The 18,243-nt window shown below is 41.7% G+C and overlaps 2 protein-coding genes across 2 annotated transcripts; both read right to left on the bottom strand.

The window, feature by feature from the left end:
• Positions 1-115: 115 nt before the first annotated feature.
• gdf3 (growth differentiation factor 3) lies at positions 116-2,584 on the bottom strand. The gene is made up of 2 exons (XM_003961681.3): positions 2,196-2,584; positions 116-1,861 (listed from the first exon to the last, which is right to left on the bottom strand). Exons 1-2 carry the CDS (start codon positions 2,506-2,508, stop codon positions 1,008-1,010), a joined length of 1,167 nt encoding a protein of 388 aa, XP_003961730.2. The 5' UTR covers positions 2,509-2,584; the 3' UTR covers positions 116-1,007.
• Positions 2,585-3,873: 1,289 nt separating this feature from the next.
• trappc10 (trafficking protein particle complex subunit 10) lies at positions 3,874-17,913 on the bottom strand. The gene is made up of 23 exons (XM_011607248.2): positions 17,747-17,913; positions 15,418-15,499; positions 13,390-13,525; positions 12,954-13,153; positions 12,621-12,816; positions 12,421-12,532; positions 12,093-12,340; positions 11,683-11,829; positions 10,990-11,104; positions 10,824-10,900; positions 10,604-10,695; positions 9,894-10,034; positions 9,648-9,757; positions 8,685-9,214; positions 8,446-8,587; positions 8,156-8,314; positions 7,684-7,913; positions 7,099-7,199; positions 6,853-6,976; positions 6,598-6,762; positions 6,331-6,511; positions 5,376-5,570; positions 3,874-5,267 (listed from the first exon to the last, which is right to left on the bottom strand). Exons 1-23 carry the CDS (start codon positions 17,805-17,807, stop codon positions 5,032-5,034), a joined length of 3,780 nt encoding a protein of 1,259 aa, XP_011605550.2. The 5' UTR covers positions 17,808-17,913; the 3' UTR covers positions 3,874-5,031.
• Between the last annotated feature and the right edge of the window lie 330 nt (positions 17,914-18,243).

The following is an 18,243-nucleotide window of genomic DNA, read 5'->3' as shown; positions in this document are numbered from 1 at the left end:
AGAGTAAACAATTCATATTTTCAATTCATTAGAGTTGCACCACTCTATATGTGGGTGGGTGAGCAACAGAGTGAGAAAGAGGGAGTGACAGAAAGTTATATAGGGGGAATAGATCCTCAAGGGTTGACTGTTTTCCTTCTTGAAGATCCATCAAAATAAGGTGCAGTAAATCCCGGCCCAAATTTGCCCTCAAATCAGTGGTAAACGCATCTTTGAATCCAATCGATGAGCATCCAGAATCAGTCTGGCGCTCTCCATTTAAACCATTTCTGGGCAACACTCGCTGTATGTTTCAGACCATTATTTAACAGCTAACCAAATCATCTAACACGCAGTATTCTAACAGATTGTGTTTGTTTTCCCCCCCCCCCCCATTTATTCCACTGCATAGGGGACCATAAAAACAGTGACAGCTGCTATTCATTGCTAAACCACAAATAGTATTTAATGTTCTAGACTCAAAATGAGCCTTCAGTGCCAACCAGTCTCCCATTTAGCTGATGGTGGGCAAACGACCTGGGTGACAGTGGGTGTCTGGTGATGAACTCTGGAACACAACACTTAATCAAAGCCCTCGATAGATCTGAGAAACAAGAGACCCGTGGTTGATGTTCTAAAACAAGGGACAACATCCTGTTGTCCTCTCCCAGCTGGTGTGGTAAATCATGGTGACGGAGGTGGGAAACATTATCTACAAAGATGAGATAACAGCTGATTCTTCCTTCAGTAGATAACACAGAAGCTGGTCTGTGTCAGTGAACCCTTTTAAGAGGAAACCCCGCAAACCTTTTAGTCTATTAGCTGGTTTCTTTTGTACAGTCAATGACCCCATGGACGATGCTAAACATGCTTTTATTACCTCCTATCTCGATATTAAAATGTGCCCCATTTCATATAAAATCTCATTTTACTTTTAAAATTACACACTGAAAAATAAATGTACCAAACAGATCAAATGCAGATGTGTACAGCTGATCATAAAGGATTAATACAAAGTGCGGAGCAGCTCATCGACACCCGCACTCATCCACCACCATGTCCTGGTAATGCCGCAGCACCACATTGTCATTGTTGTCGTAGTAGAGCATAGAGATGGGAGAGAGACGGATGGGGACGCAGCAGGGTTGCGGTGTGCCGTGGGGGTCCAGGGAATGCACCAATGTCTGCAGGATAGCATGGTTGGTGCCGTTCAGGCTGTCACTGAGGGGAAACGGACATTCGCCGTGGCAGTAGTTAGCCATGTAGCCCTGAGGTGCGATGATCCAGTCCTGCCAGCCCACATCTTTGAAGTCGATGTAGAGGCGTCGGGCCTTGCACACGTTGCTCGGTGTAACAGGCAGGTGGACGGCGCTTCTTCTCCGTCTGGAGTGACACTGGTGTGGGTTGAGGGATACGACCACCAACAAGGCCTGGATCAGCGGCATTGTAAAGGATGGTTCTACCGGGAGCGCGTTGCTGGAGCGGAGAGGGAGAAGCTCCTCCGGATCAGTGCTGAGAGGCCTCAGTTCTAAAAGCAAGCCAAAGTTGCCACCCATTTTGCGCCAGCCTTCTGCCAGTGAGGTCAGATCCATCGTGATAGAAGTGGGCTCGATTTGAAGCTGGACAGACTGGGACAGTAGCAGTCTACGGTTGCTCTGGGGATCGGTGCCCCTCAGCGCCGCTCGAATCACCTTATACAGAGACACATCCAGGGCCCGCGGCCCCTGCAGGATCTCTGCAGCCCGCAGTGGCTGCCAGTAGAGCTTGATTTCCAGCTGAGCCAGCGACAGCAGTTCCACCGGCTGCATCACAGACATGTTGAAGAAAAGCTGCTTCTCCTGGTAAATCTGGCAGCTACGACTCCAAGCAGACACCAGCCGGCCTGCAGCACAACACCACACACAGAAGGTAGAATTAAGATTATCGGTAATCTTACATACAGGTAACACCTAACAGCTTTCATCTTAATCACTTGTAGGTTGATTATATTTCAATTTAGAAGCATAAACCAGAATTTGTCACAAGTAAGTTTCTTTTGAATGTGCCATTTATGCTCAAATCTGAATATTATTGTCTTCAGACTTTCCTACCTTGAAATTTTATGTTAAATAAGAAAAAAATGTGCGATATACATTTAAACTCACTGTCGTCAGTGCATTTATTTAGTTTTCATTCATTCAGCACCGAGAATGGGACATTTGCTCGCCGTTTCCTACCCTGGTCCTGCACGTATCGGATGATGTTGCCACGGACTCCATACTCGGGCACCGTGCAGGGGTCGTTGCGGGTCTGGCCGTTTTCTGACCTCTGGAACATTCTCCAGAGCGCGGACGGTACTTTGCGCCACGGCTGACTGTTCCGTAAAGCCCGCGGCCGCGAAGAAAGCCCCAAAGATCGGAGGAAGAGCCGCTCCTGGTTCCTCATCTCCTCCACATGTGAGAGGCCGCTCACCAGCAAACAGGCCGCGAGCGCGACCACAAGCCTCATGGTTGGCGTCACGTTTTGTCCGGGTGTTTTGGCTCGGATCATCCACAGTGCGTGTGTTTAAAACGTGAATTGTTCCTGCGCACAGCTGCAGCGCAGTGCGCAATAATGAGCTGCGGCCCGACGGTCACACCGGATTAAGGTGAGTATGGGGGCGGAGAGAGTTAGAGCCAGGCCCAGTTCTCAGATCAGCCCTGCTTAATCCATGCGTCTTTCCTCCATCTATTAATTTAATTTGACCCGGATTTCAGTCATAAAAGTGTGTCATATTTGTGACGTCACTGCTGTTTGCAGACTTTTGTGCGATTTCACCTGTTAAAATAACGATTGGCAAATGGGACTAATAATCTCTACGAAAATATTCCCTTTTCCAAATAAACCCTTGGAGATTTAACATTCTTGATGCACACAAGGCTTAATGTCATGTGTAACTTTAAATTTTACTGAACTCCTTAGATGCCTGTTAGGAAGCAATCTCAATTGTCCTTCCATAGCATGTGAGGGATATGTGGGAGATTTATGGTCGGGGCAGAAATGAGAGGTTCTGGTGTGAGTTCTGTGAGCACACAGGATGTGAAGATGTGAAATGGAGACAAACTCCAGGATTCCCGGATACTCCTTCTTGTTCTGTCCTATCTCCCAGCCTCCTCCTCCTCCTCCTTCACCCAGCAGCCACCAGCAGGAGGTTCCCCACAAACGACTAAGATAAAGTTTGCGTGAGTCCTGGAGTTCATCAGACTGCTCGTAATAATCTCTGCTCCAAGTCAAGGTAATGAAACTAAGTTACTGGAGAATAAATGATGCTTTACCGTATTAGAGACCTTTGAAAAAGAAGCTCTAATATAGTTATCTGGCTCCAGCCACTAGCTAAAAGGTGGCACCCCCAGGGTTCCATTCTGCTCTTGCTGTCAGTGGACCAGTTGGATGTTTTAAAATAGAAACAACTTTAGTCAGAGATGAGAATGACAGTTTAAAATCCCAAGTGTAGATCAGCATTCACCCGTCTCTTATAAAAATAATTGCAGAAGCAGGTGTCGTGCTGATCTGCAGCTGAATGCTGGTCCGTGGAATTCCAGCTTCCAACACAGACAGATCGCTCACGCAGTTGTTAAATCTGCCATATGCACGCATCACTTTGATCTGTTCTCCCCTTCAACTGTCCTTCAACGACGCCCGTCAAATACAGCTCATGTTATCAGTTTGTGTGCAACCCCCCCACAAGAGACGCTTGTTGCATTTTCTGCTCACAAACTTTGCTGTGTGCAGTCATGAGCTTTGTGAGGGCTCGAATTACTCAGTAGACGAGTGAAAAAAATGTTTTGTTCAAATAAAACCAGCAAATTTGTAGTAAAATTTATAGAATTCAGTTTACAGCAATGCATTTTGTTTTATCATATTCCATAAAATACATTTTTACAGTAACATTATTGAGGGGAACTCTGCCAGGGTCATTTTTATGGATGACATATGTAAATAATAAATAATTTATAATGAATTATAAAATACTATTCTGTATATATGTCTTTATATTAAGAAACAAACGTGAAAAATAAAAGGCCTAAATCTGACTGACCGTGAACTGACAAGTTGTGCTTAATCAATCTCGTAATGATCACAAAAGTTGTGTTAAAAGGTAACTGTCATTTTTAATTATTTCAATATGACATTTCCACAGTCCATTTGTCAGCCAGTGCTGGGCTTATTATCATCATTTTAGAAGTTTATTTTATTTAACCTGCTCCTGTGCAAAAATTACAGTTACTATTAAACGTTGGCTGGAATTCTCAGGAAATAAAACCCTTGAGTCTGGTGTGCAGATGATCTTGCTGCCACTACAAACTGTGTGTGCTGTTATCATAAAACTGTTATCAGAAAGTTGTTTGTGTGGCATTATTGTACAGTCTTGATGAACTCTGTGCCACTACACTGACACCATCTGGCCTACATACACTGTGGTGAAGCTTTATGCCAGATCAGTTTACTGTACCAAAATGTGTGGTGCTAAACTCTGATGTACCATATGATGCTATTTCAGCTTTATTTAGTCACAAGTAGACTTACATTCCTTTTTTCTTTTTTAAAATCTGAACAAGTGTGGCTTTATGAGGCTGATTGTTCCAGCTAATGTGACCTTTACCTGTTCAGAAAGTAAATGCTAAATTATTTTAAATTTAAACATTATATTTAATCATTAAAATATACATTTCTTAAATAAAGTTTCCATTCATGGAACACAGCTGAGCCTCGGTTGTGTTCTACTTCCACCAGTACGCACTGATACGCTATTATATGCATTAATACAGCGCTTGTGTGTGTTTGTGTGTGTAAATAAAGATAAATCCAGTGATATGACATATGTACAAAGTATGGCAAAGAAAAATCTTCATTTAATGTTTATCAGGAGATGTAATTGCCTTTTCACAGTCTAGTCTGTAATCTTATAATGTCTCCAGTAATCTGAGCCATTCTGGTAAGATACAGCAGTGTCCGCCATGGACTCAGGGACTCAAGCTCCAAGAGAACAGTAGAGTCCATTTAAGGTCCCAGTTCAGCACTGTAGAGGCACCATCATGTGGCGTTGACCTCCATGATGTGGTCATCGGTGGCAGGCAGCACCAGGACCTGCTGCATGTGGCTGTGGTTGAAGACCTCTCCAGGGCCGAATGAGTCCAACCGCGGCATGGCTATCCCCTTCTGCTGGTGGTCGCTACTGCCCACAGAGTGCACACTGCCCCGGCTGCGGATGCTTGCCGTGTCCACCTGGTCATCCAGCAGGGACAAACTGTCGTTCTCCATGCAGCTGTCTGAAGACGTTCGGCAGAGGTTTCAGCTTCAGTTTTGATTGTTGTTGGAATGGACTTTTTTCTTTTCTCAACAAGGCAACAATTTACAAAGCCTGAGGTGGAGCTTACCAGGGTCTGGCTGGTTGAAAACACCAGCGGTGTGAGGCAGGTACTTCAGAACCTTTATCCTGGGGTAGGGGAGGTGCCCGGCAAACAGAGGCATCACCTCAATCTGCATCTTTTGACTGGATCCAGTTGCCACTGGCATCGACACCAACCCTGAGCTCTTCCCACACACGGCCCAGTTACTGTTGCTATCAGCCACTGAGGAGACGAACAGAAACAAGGACATGCTGATTCGCAAAGCACCCGTGAGAGGTTGCAATGACAGCAAGGGCCTCAATGCAGCAACTTCTGGAAAATACTTCTCATTTCCCTCTGAAGCGTAACATCTGGCCAGGTTTTCCCAAACCACATTTAGGCTAAAGTGGCCCCATCAACGGCAGCAGAATGCCAAACTCCTTCAGTAAATAGATGGTTTTAAGTATCATATCATCTCTCCAAACTTCAAACTGAGTCACTGGATAATAAAAGATTTAAGAGCAATTCCACATCAGGATGCCTCGTGCTTCAGAGATCATTCAGAATGCTGGCATTTACAACGCAATGCATTTATATCTAATGTATTAAGATGATTTTCACAAGGATATTTAAGGTTAATGTTGAAATTGCGATGGTGCTGGTTTAAAAGAAGTCTCCAAAGACAAAACTAAAATTAAAGCTATTTTTAAAACTAGTTTGCTGTTATCAGAGACTCAATAAGGAAGAGAAATACTCAACATTACGTACCGGTATGTGAAAATTAGTGCTCAAGTTTGAAATTCAGCCAACAACTAAAAGATAAAATGAACTGACAAGGAGGTCGAAAGGCTTGCTTCTGGAAATGAAATTGTTTTATTTCACAGACAGCCATAGCATATTGCATTTCCTCATACCTGACCTTCCATATCAGTCATAGTGACAAACAAAGGACTTTACAGGCAGTTTTCAATTTTTCATTCACCAATGGGAGACAGAAGCTCACCTTGATACATTAGTTTGGTTGTTTTGAGGCCATCAAGGTCAGTCTTGCTCTCTTCTGCCATCTCTCCCTCTGCAGGTTCAGACAGCCGTTTTATGAACACCTCCAGTTTACAAAGTAACCCACAGCGACAGTGCTGTTCACCAGCAGGAGGCAGGATCTCTGCTCGCACGCTGTACAACGTCTGACGGAAACAACGTCACAAGAAACAACATTACAGCTCCAATAATCTTTTGGAGAAAAAACAAATGGGAATTTAAATGGACCTACAGTGACTCTCTCAAGTTGGAACTGATGGTGGAAGAGTTTGAAAAGAGAGACATCTTGATTGAGTGGAGAGAAATCAGTGGAGAAAACACACTGAAGACAGGAGGGCAGGTTGTCCTTCCACCTCACCTCCCACAAACAGAACACACTGTGTTTGCTGCACAAAAGCTGTAACAAGAGGGGAGGAGACAGACATTAGTTCAGAAACGATGGAGCTTTACAGAGACACCGAGCGCCAGACGTGTTCTGTGTTGTCACCTGTGACTTTTTGATGTTGAGAGACCTCAGCTCCAGGGATGCATGTTGCTTCTCTGACAGCTTCATATCTGCCAGTTTGAAGTTGATGTCAGACACATTCTGTACACACACCTGGATATACTTCCTGTGGTGTCAAACCAAATGTTTCAAGTCAGTGTTTCGCCAGATTATTAATAACGCCAACACAAGAGGGCACGACCTTTGAGATTTATTCAATTAAAATGTCAGACGAAAATGTCAGCTGACCTGTTACCAGCTGAAAGAAGTGAGTGTTTGGTTTTGAAGGGTACGTAGAAGGTAAGTGCAAGTAGTGTGGAGTAGATCGACCACGGACAGTCAATTGACATCTGAGGACAAGCAGAAGAGGTCACAGCCAGTTTATCAACATGAAACCAATATATGACTGGAATACCGATGTTGGTTTTAAATTTAAACTTATATTATTACCATCTGAAGTATAGAAGCAGACCACATTTTCTAATTGGAAAAATGTGTCGTGGCTCATTTTGTAATTTTAAGAGAGATTCTTCAGATTGCACAATTAATGAGGTCCATCTACCTCTCAAAAATTACCGAATGAATGACAAAAGTTGCTTGACAAAAAAGCACGGTGATTAATATTGTGGTGGACATGAGCTTCAGAGGGGCAAGATTATTTAATTTTGAAACCTGAACACTATGTCTATTTAATTTATTAATCGTATATCTTTATGAGTCTTCGTACCCAAACAAAATGAAACACAATAATGACTCTTTAGGTCCTCCTTCAAATAATATTTCATGTTACGTAATGTGCCTGTAATGAAAAACACACATTAAACAGATTCCTACCGTCTGGTCGATTGCAGTCATGGGTGTGCTGGGATGACTGTAGCTGCGTGGTCTATGCCGAACCTCTCCATTAGTCAGCCTCTCATTGTTAGGCTGGTCACTTCCAGATGGGATGACACACAGAACCTCAAGCTTAAACTCCAGAGTGTGGTAAGGAGGGGTGAGAGGTAGGCTGATACTGGTCACCTTTTCAGATGACTGGATGGACAGGACACTTTCACCCACCAAAACTAACCGAGTCAGAGAAGTAAGACATGAGAACTTTCACGACATATGTTTTATGTATGCAGATGTCTAAAAGAATCTAATTTTACAAGCATTTAGTGTACATGAAACACCTCCATTCAGTTGATTATAACAAATTAGATGAAGAAATGTGTAAAAATCCTCATTTCTGAAGCACAGAATACAATTTGACTGTGGAATTTTTGTTACAAAGACATTTATATCAGGCTTTAAAAGGTGCACGAACCAGCTGCAGGGTTCCTGATGTGTGCAGTGCAGCTGCTGGAGGGCAGGATGGGCATGGTTTCTGTGTTACTGAACTGCAGAGCATCTCCTTTCTTTAAACTGTAATGGCCCATCAATACAGTGAATTTCACAGTCTGAGGCAGACCAGCCAACAGCGGCTCTGAAAACAAGAAACAACCACCTGAGCAAGAAACACACACTGATATGCAATTTATAACTATGAATAAGAGGCTATTAGAGCTGCAACTATGAAAAAAGCTGTTGTTAGTGGTTAAATGCTTTGAGACGGACCTGAGAGAGGTTCCACGGTGAGTTGAGGCTCCTGAGAATAGACTTCGTACTGGACAGATGGGTAAATATGAGGGAGTACAAACTGTACATGGCCGACTGATGCGTACAGCTGGCGCAGCATGTAAACGCCTGGTTGTCCACACTAAAGACAGGACATGTTTTAGTTTAAGAAAATAAAAGAGGAAAGTTGTAGTAAAAAAATCCCTATATTTTAAATGCCCCTCAGAATATACACTTACTGGAGCTGTGAACATGATGCTGTTAGTACCAGGCTGTAATGTTACGTCATGCACTTTCAACATCTGTGCTCCTTCCTTCATCGTAACAGCCGCAGGGCTAAGATTGCTGGGTGTGTCTGCCGGCGAGCTGCTGTCATGGCGACGGATAACCAAATGAGTGTTCTTACAAACAACACCCGTGGAATTGAGAGAATTGTCTGTAGGACTCCTATCATGAATTTCTTCAAGCTCTAAAGAAACATAAGGAGCAGAGGAAGGGGGGGCTGCCGATGAGCTGCGCCGGGGGAATTCAACCGTTCCACCGCTGGTTTGTCTCTGAGCGGCCTTAGACCTTCCATTAGTCCCAACTTGCTCCAGAGCGAAATAAATGCTTGCAGCTAGCTGCTGTATGCGCACGGGCATTGGCATCAAACACTGCAGAATGAGTTCCACCTCTAGGGCTGCGCCAGAGTGCACCGATGCTGTGGCTGGATGAAAGTTTATCCTTGAGAGATGAGTCAAATTGTCCATGCTGAGGGTAACTATGTTGGCTGTGGGGGGGGGAGAAGCAAATACAGGTTGAGGAAGTTTCCAGAACTAATGGGACCTTTATAACCAATGTTTCTGTTCCCGTTTCCTGGTAGGATTCATACTGAGACTGAGCAAAAGGGTTAAATTGTGGTTATTTAGCTCTAAGCAGACTTGCAGATGATAAAAATACTACATCCAAGAGTGCAGTTTTTTTACTTTTTCCATATCCTCTACTCATTTTTTTGTATATTTACAATCCACAGAGAAGACATTAAATAAACTGGAAGACATCAAAAAGATTATCACTGAAACAGAAAATAGAGGGTAAGTTTGGTGGATACCCAAACCTGACATCAGGGGACACCAGAGAGCTGAACATTATAATAATGCACAATAAAATGCCAAAAATGATTTTTTTTATCTTCATTGTGAGCTGTTGAAAATATCACTTACACTTATCTCCAGATTTTCCTGGAAAGTTCAGAATTTCTTGACAAAAGTGCTGCCTTTCTGCTGTAGTTAGGTTGACATCACCAGCCAACAAAGCGCTCGTCTGTAAGTACCTATGCTGGATGATGAAGGAAATAAAGCTAACAGGCAATGACACCCCCCTTCAACAAGCCAAAGATGCAACCTCACTTAAAATTCCAATATTGATGACAGCTAAAGTGTATTCAAGGTCATCATTGCAAAGGATACGCATCGGTTCTGCCCAACAGTTTCTGACACTCAGCAACCTGTTTCCTGGTATGGGTAACAGGGAGGCTCCATCCCTCTGACACGTATGACTTTAGAGCCTCTTTTAAAAATGGTTCTGCCTGCTCAGGGTCCCCCTTCCTCCTAGAAGAAAAATTAAAAATTACAGTTAGCATCAGAATAAAATAAAACGCTGTCAAAGTAGCCGTTTCAACAAATTGAAATGGTTATACAGTGCATTCTGCATTTATTTTTAACAAATCAGTTACATTACATATTCTTCTTAATATATTTTGTGTTGGGGAAAAAAAAGAGGCGCAGCTCATGGCCCGGAGGAAAGGAATTTATCTTGTAACTGGACGGTTAAAATCCTGTGAGCAAGGGACATGATTCCATTTGCTGTCTGGACCTGGTAATGTGCGGCCCACTGCTCCTGTGCCCGGTTTGTGTGTGTTCACTACAGTGCTGGTGTGTAAAGGATGGGTTAAAAGCACATGTCAAAATCACAATCCCAAATAAGCGCGTATGTAAATATTTTCGTTTCCTCTTCTTATATTACCTTCAAATCAGTGCAAGGTTTTTCAGGTAGTGCCTCGAGAACTTTTAGTTAAAGATTCAAACAACCAGAAGAATGTAAATGTGTGTGGATGTGGTGACCTTGAAGATAAACATGACACAGTACACTGGAAAGTAAAAATGTCTGGTTGGCTTACATGTAGAATTCCGCCAAGCTCTTTCCAATCAGCCTTGCAGATCTTAGCCGACCAATAGTTTGGTACGTCTCCAAAGCGGCGTGAGAGAGTTCCTAATGGGTGAAAATTGTAAAAGCATTAGGGGGAAAAGGTCAATAAAAAAATCAACATCAGCAATTTTCTTTGAGGTTATCAGGAGTGTAATGTGCATTACTGAAATTTAAGATCATGACCAACTTACCAGATAGTGTCTTTCAAATGCTTCCACAGAGGACAAGGCTTCTTTCAACTTTTTGTAAGGGCTTTGTAGACTGTTGACTGTAAAATGAGATTTAAAATGTGAAAAATGATTCAAAATATTGCAACCCGTGTGTCATCACTAGAGAATGCTTGGTCTGAACACTCACCTGTCTCAGGCCGCTCATCTCCAAGTCCAGCCAACAAATCAACGGTCCTGTTCAAGTCCTCCGAAGTCGGGCCCTTCTCTGACATTAGGCCACAGAGGTCCCCCAGAGACTTTAGCTGGAAAATGAAAATACCAAGAAAGATATAAATGCTAGTGGAATTTCCAGAATTGAGTTTCTGTACAAGTTTAATCTTCAACTGCTTTAATTAATCTCATGAATTAGCACAACACTGAGTGAGTCATTTAAACAGTCTATATAATGACCATATGATTTTGATAAAACTGCTCTAAAATGTCTTGAACAACCATGTCTGCCTCATGGCGATATTTTCCTGTAGCAATCTTGTAAACTGGTTTGATTGTTTAAGCCTGAACACAGTAAAAAAAACCTGTAACAGACTAATTTGAGATGCTTGACATGAAGTTGACATGGCCACAACAAACAGTCGTGATTTGTTGATTTGATTGTACAGTACTTTTCACACATGGTTCACACGATGTCAGTAAAAATGCAGATGCCAAAGATCCCTAAGACCCTGAAAACAAGCTTTTTTCTTGTTTCTTCCATCAAGGCTTAGGCTTCACAATAACCAGAGTTCAACACACTTCAAGACAGATTTGCACCCTCCCAGCTTGCATCGAACCAAATTGTGACAACTTGCTGGAAATTGAGTTTTGAAAAGACTGAACTCACCTTTTCAATTGCATAAACCCACAGCCCAACAGTGTGGGTGGAGTTTGCAGCTAATTGGGCTGGATCACAGCAGCCCTCAATTCTGTGCAGAACTTCCAAACAGCTGAGAAACACCCAGCAGTCAAGTGCTCCATCCAACACTGATACCTGAACAACAGATGTAGTGAGTACTGTAGCTTCACAATGCACAAATGTGTTGTTCAGAAAAATTTGTATCAAGTCATGATTATGGCAAAAACACTTTCGCCTCAAATTGTAGATTTGGCGGGAAAAGTGTTCAGCGAGTTAAATATTTGAGTGCATGTGTTTGCATATTTAGGTTTGAGACTGTAGCAAAAACGTGGAATACACTGCGAGAGTTCTATGTAGCATTTGTGACATCATAGAAGGATGGTACAACTGAAGCATACCTCTAGCAGGCGCAGTTCCTGAACACAATTGTGCAGCAATTCTAGGGCCCTATGGGTGACCTCCCACGGTCTCTGAAGGAAGATCAGTAAAGTGCACTGGCGTGAGAAAAGATAGCTCCTCAGATCAAGCAAGTTGGCCTCGCCACGCTGGATCAAGTCTCTCTTCTCCATGTCAATGGGCCTTCGAAGCAGCAGGCCGCCCCAGTTCCGTACTGGGGCGCAGAATGAGCCAAGCCAGTTAGCTGCATCTGTGGAGAACAGCTGACAACTTGGACCAAAATCCCACGGAGAGTGTTATTTTCTTTGACGAGGCCACTTCAGAGCTTACCTCCAGCTCCAAAGTTAAGGACATATTGTGTAAAGAGAGCATCGAGTTCGTCGTATTGGACCAATGCATCTTCAAACTGCTGCAACATCTCAAAAACAAAGGCAAGCTCCTCCTGCATTGAGTGACCACAAAAGCAGTTAAATTGGTCCATCATTGCTTTTACAACAGTGGATCAGCCCGGTCACTGTTTGTCTCTCTACCTGAACCATGAAGTATTCGCAGAAGCTCCAGCCAGGCTGGGTACGTTTCTCTCGTAGCGTACGCATGTCGTCTTCGAAGCGTCCCAGGTTCTTGGTGAAGGACATGAGGAGCAGAGTTCGCAGCTTGAGCAGCATAGAATTCCACGAATCCTGAGACCGAGACGACTCCTTCAGAGGGTCCAACAAAACCACACATCTGCCATTGAAGAAAGCGTACATTTTTATTTTTTTGTACACATTATTGAATTTAAATGATGGAAAATGAGAAACACACAGAAATAAATATATATGTCATAAAATTGCACATGATACTTGTTCACCCATTGGCCACACCTGTCATTCTGCTTGTTACAAAAATCACTGCGGATCTTATCCAAGATGGACGACCGAGGCAGGATGTTGGCCTTGTTCTTTTTTTTGCTGTCATTGCTCTCCACGACAACAATGACCCAATCTACTGACCCATGAGCCCGCAGGCTATTCTGCCATCGCATCATATCCTCCTTCACTGAGGTTTTATATGTTTCTGTGTCCTAAAATGGAAAAAAAATACATTTAACTGAAAAATATAATATTCACATTTTAAAAGTATTTAGGATTCCTTTTTTTTTATTTTAAAGAGTTGAGCTGCTCTCTTTAAACATTGGTCAAACAGGATAAAAACATGATTCCACATTTAAGAATACTGTACAGCAAAAGTTTTAAGAGAACACCAGAATAAACTTGAGGATACTAAAGAGCAACCTTAATATGAGTGGGCTTTACTCACACAGCAGTCAGTCCAGTAGATGTGCAGGAAGGGGAATGTCAGCAAAGCTTTGTTGCCTTTCTTTGGGAGGAGCTCCTCTTTAAACTGGACAAAATTTGCTTCAAGGTGTATCATTTTTGGTGCACGGCCATACATCCTACACAGGAATGTAAGCAGAAGAACGTTGATCGAATGTTACGATGGATCTGATGCATCATTTGCGCAAAGGGACAATTGATCATATTTCATGTGGTTTATTATTGTGAAATATTGTTGGTTGTTTATAATGATGAATACGTTTGTGATCTGATTAGAGTAACACCCGTCGCATTGGTAATCTGCATTGGGAACTAAATTTTTCACGATGACCTTCGCAATAACCTTACCAAAGAGCTAATATTTTATTTTAAGTGAGGTGCATGTTTCTGAGCAAACTATTTGAGTTTGCAGCAATATCAAATATTTAAGAAGCAATTTGTTTGCGCACTAACAAGAGTGGTTATTCTAGTTCCTGAGGACTGGATTCTGCCCTGAGACAGCGGACCAATCAGAATAAAACCTCACATGACAGGAAGAGGTGCTCTAGATGGAAATCACCTATTTCTGCCTGTCTGAAGCAGACAATAATCATACACACTATCAAGTTCATTTGTTTCAATTTTGAGTTTGAATTCAAAATCACATCAACATCACCGTTCAATGATAAAGGAATTTTACCAAACAACTTTGAAACATTTTGATCAATAATGTGAATAAATAGTCATTTCCCTGATCAGTATTCAACATTTCAACAACGAGATGGTGGCACTTGCAGCACTCCCCACATAAGTTAAGCATCATTACACTGAAAATAATAAATTCTCAGAAAAGGAATTTCTCAATTAATACTGAACCGCTGATTTAAGTACTAAACAGGGTAGCGCAGTGGTTCTGTGTTTAGTACTGTCATTTCATGGTCAGAGTGGATTCCTAACCCTCACTGGGATGAGCTTTAGTCCACCATGACCCTCATTAGGCAAAAGCATGTCATGCCTGCGTTTATAACTACTAAATTTGATTATTGTAGCCCCCGTACTTTAGCCTTAGCCAGGTTTCTCTCCCTCCCCTGCAGCTAGTGCTGAGTGCTTAAGCAGGCCTGCTGGAACAAGTAAGCAAAAGCACACCACCACAAACTGGCATCGCTGCACTGCCTCCAGGTATGTTTTAGAATCGTTCTAAAATTATATTGTCAAGCTCATGTAGGTTTTGATGGTTCGCATCCACTATATCCAAACTTTACTGATGGACATTCTGTCGTGGACACTGAGGTCTGTAGATAACTCTTTAAATTTTATTTTTTTAAATAAATCAAGGCTAAAACACAGAACCTCCACTGACGTCACTGTGGCAGCTCCCAGGCTTTGGAACAAGCTTCCCTCCTGATTAAATGTCAATCAAAAAGCCACTAATTGTATGTTCAGAAGTCATCTATGAGAGTTTCTTATATTTTTTGCAATACATGTTCGGCTGTGCTAAAAGCATAAAACAAGATGTTTTGTTAACTTTTATTAGGCCCGGAGGGTGAAACATCTTGCTAAAGTTCTAATATGTTGGACAAATTCCCAATAACCTGTCCTGTGGGAGAAAATCACTCTGTCAATTATATTATGTTTAATGGGGTTAAACAGTCTAACAGTTTAAGTTACCGTACAGTAACTTGTGTTGTGAGTTCTAAGATATTCCAGCAACAATTGTATCACTGTCAAAATAAAAAGTTCAGAGTTACGGAGTTTGTGGGTCTGGATGTTTTTTTGTTTTAAAAAAAAAAAAAAATAGATTAGTCCGCTGAGATTACTGATTAATACTTTTGCTTGAAATCCCCATCTCTCTTAATTAGTCCAAAGACTTTAGTAAAAACCTTGATCTTTATGTCAAAGCAAGCACAACATTGAGGAGTAACTTGAGGTGCCAATTCTTCATACCATTTTTAAAATCAAATATAATCTATGGCAGAAGGGGAAATTTAAGAATACCAAAAAAACGACTGATTATTTTTTATCGTGGACTCACCTCCGCCACTCCATCGGCTCTCTAGGAAGTTGCTGGGCCAGTGAGGTAAGGAAAGACGTAAATAAGGTCTGGTCTCCAGCACCTGTAACCAGAGGGACGTTTTTATATTTCACATCTCTTCCTCCTCCTCCTCCTCCTCCTCCACCAGTTTGTCTGTTTGTGCTGGAGCTTTTCCCAGCTGCACATGGGCAAAGGCAAGGCACACAAAGAATGAGTGATCAGCTCAATTCACAGCCCTATGCAATCATTTGGGGGTTCAGAACCTTGCTCACAGGTACCTCGTCCTGACACCTCACCATACAACCAGAACACCTTCCATGTTTTGTTTACTGTGAGACTTGAACTGAGAACACACTCAATAAATAGTTTTCTCTCTATATACTGTATATTATGCACCAAATATCACGTCTTTCACCTCATCATCGCACTAATCCTCTGAAAGACAGCATAAAATCTATTCTGCTAAAAGGCATAAAATCTATTGTGCTGAAAGTCTTACAACCCAAGCCCGGCCTCAAGTTTATATGCCAGCCAATTTCTATTGTACTTGCTAAAAATACAGTCCTTAATGCAAAGCTGGCACAACAATATACAGCCCAAGGTAAACAGCACCATTATATCAATACCAGGGGACATCTTCTACAGGGAAACGGGCATCATCTGCACCATATTCAGCGCTATAAAAATGCCTTATGTTCATTCTGCACAATAAAATGGTCAAGGTTTCAAGATTCATGCAAAGAAAATATACTTTAGGTGGTGGTATGGTTAAAATGCTGACTATAATGTCCAATCAGTCATGCACCAATAAAAATTTAGAACAGAAGAAAATGGGTATTTTTCAGTGAATGCAGGAATTGAGACAAATTTATCAAGCGGAGATGAGTGTGCAACACAGAAAGAGAGTGTTTGGCAGTGATATCAACTGAGGAAGTAGATGATGTGCAACTCAGCAAGACAGAAAAGTTACATAAGGTTTCTACCAGGGAACAATTCCCAAAAGGAACTTCGATATGCTAACTTTAACAACATACCTATACTTCATCATGTGTAATAGTGAGGGAACTCGTAAAACACTATAAAATCTGGTTATTATGGTATCAGGAAGTTTTCTTCCAGTATACAGCAGAATTAAGTGGGTACTCATAGGCCTGAACTTTTCAACATTAGTACAACTAGGAACAGTTGAAGGAGGCCTCCGTGCATCACATTACTGCTGTGTAGATACAGAGAATGAAAAGAAATTTCCATAAAAACTGATCGCTCATCACTGAGCACAATGGAAACGTTGTGGCATACAGAAGGGAAGGAGTATAAATGCACACTACTGTCCTTATTGCTTTCTCACCCTGATATATTAGTGCACAACACAAAATGTTCAGTGTGGTCTATAGAAAAATGCTACATGGGTAGTTGTTTAATCTAGAGTTTCAGCCATGCACAAATGAGGACCTTCAAACATTTTTTAGTCCATTAGGATGGTGAGCACAATGGAAATAGCGATTTAAAGGCCAGAAGATGAAATGTTTAATGAGAATAAAACTCAGCTTCTAAGCATTCAGACTATTTTTGCCAGACAGTAAAGAGCACATCACCCAAACACACCAGAAACCCACTTTTACATCGAGACCAGGGGTTATGTTATTATTTTGCATGTTATTCTTAATATGAGGGTTTCAAACTAAATACGCAGGATAACAAAAAAAACCCTCTTATATGCTAATTTCGAGAATAACCGATTTAGAACCGTTTTATTCTCATGAACATTCACCACAGTAGGAGACGGAAGGTCCACTTATTAAAGACAGCTCATAACTATAACTATAGTAACCATGACTTTACCTGCATACACCTCCTATGGAAATATGACAGCCTCGCAGGAAACCCAACATCTCATTTGGACATACTGCAACTCGGCTTTAAACCTAAAACCACTACCAGGAACAGCTCCAAAAATAACCCAACAAGAGGTGCCATATGGTTCCACTTCTTAATAGTCGACTACTGAACCAACTCTGAATCAAGAGTGGCTGTCCAGTATAGAATAAGGTGATATCACTTCTCAAATGCAACGAGCCGTGACGTTTTATTATTTGTTCAGTCTGTCGATTAGTTTAGCTACCAGTAACGTTAACCACGGAGGCATTTAACTCCTTTAGAGATACAATAAGCTTGTCGAATAGAAATTAAGTCACAGATTGCATCCTTGGACTGGCTATTACAGGGATACCAGCTCGCTCAGATAGAAAGCTAATACATTTAGCCAGCTTGCTAACTGGCAAGAATAAAAAATACGAGTAAACGTCTCCTTGGAAAAAATAACACTCACATGTCACAATCGGTTTGTTTTCCATAGTGTAGATTATTGGCTTTTCCTCTTGACACTCCATACGTAAAAGCAGGGTTACTCGATAAAAATGACATAAACATAGATTAGCAAATGCTTGTGTATGCAGTTACGGTGAATCGATGGGGCCTCTCTACCTTCTCACTTCCGGGTACGTAAGAGTTACGTCATTTGAAGAGTCAACCTGCCGAGTGTGTCATTCACGTTCCAGTTATATTATTAGAATCGTTTATCTGAACCTTCAAAGCTTTTAAGAGCCTGTAATACATGTATATTTACCACTATTGATTTACTTTTGAAAGAGTTACTGACTATTGTGTGTTGATGGTTCATTATGAAACATTAGAAATAAGACTGGTTATCGTACATGTTTACCAGCATTTGTAATAATATATTTGAATAAAATAATTCAATTGATAATGTGTCTCCCTTCATCCCCCCCCCCCCCCCATAAATTGTTGCAATAGCTAAATACACAT

This window comes from Takifugu rubripes, chromosome 1 (genome assembly GCF_901000725.2).
Source record: "Takifugu rubripes chromosome 1, fTakRub1.2, whole genome shotgun sequence".
Taxonomy (NCBI): Eukaryota; Metazoa; Chordata; class Actinopteri; order Tetraodontiformes; family Tetraodontidae; genus Takifugu; species Takifugu rubripes.
The sequence above is the reverse complement of the archived record's forward strand: the minus strand, read 5'-3'. Positions and strand labels throughout refer to the sequence as shown.

Excerpts from the sequence above, each read along its gene's own strand:
- gdf3 (XM_003961681.3), bottom strand. The coding sequence starts at position 2,508 with ATGATCCGAGCCAAAACACCCGGACAAAACGTGACGCCAACCATGAGG. Across the intron at positions 1,862-2,195 it reads CCGATACGTGCAGGACCAGG|GCCGGCTGGTGTCTGCTTGG; the intron begins GTAGGAAACGGC and ends GTTGTGCTGCAG.
- trappc10 (XM_011607248.2), bottom strand. The coding sequence starts at position 17,807 with ATGGAGTGTCAAGAGGAAAAGCCAATAATCTACACTATGGAAAACAAA. Across the intron at positions 15,500-17,746 it reads AAACAAACCGATTGTGACAT|GTGCTGGAGACCAGACCTTA; the intron begins GTGAGTGTTATT and ends CTCTGGTTACAG. Across the intron at positions 7,200-7,683 it reads TGACTGCAATCGACCAGACG|ATGTCAATTGACTGTCCGTG; the intron begins GTAGGAATCTGT and ends GCTTGTCCTCAG.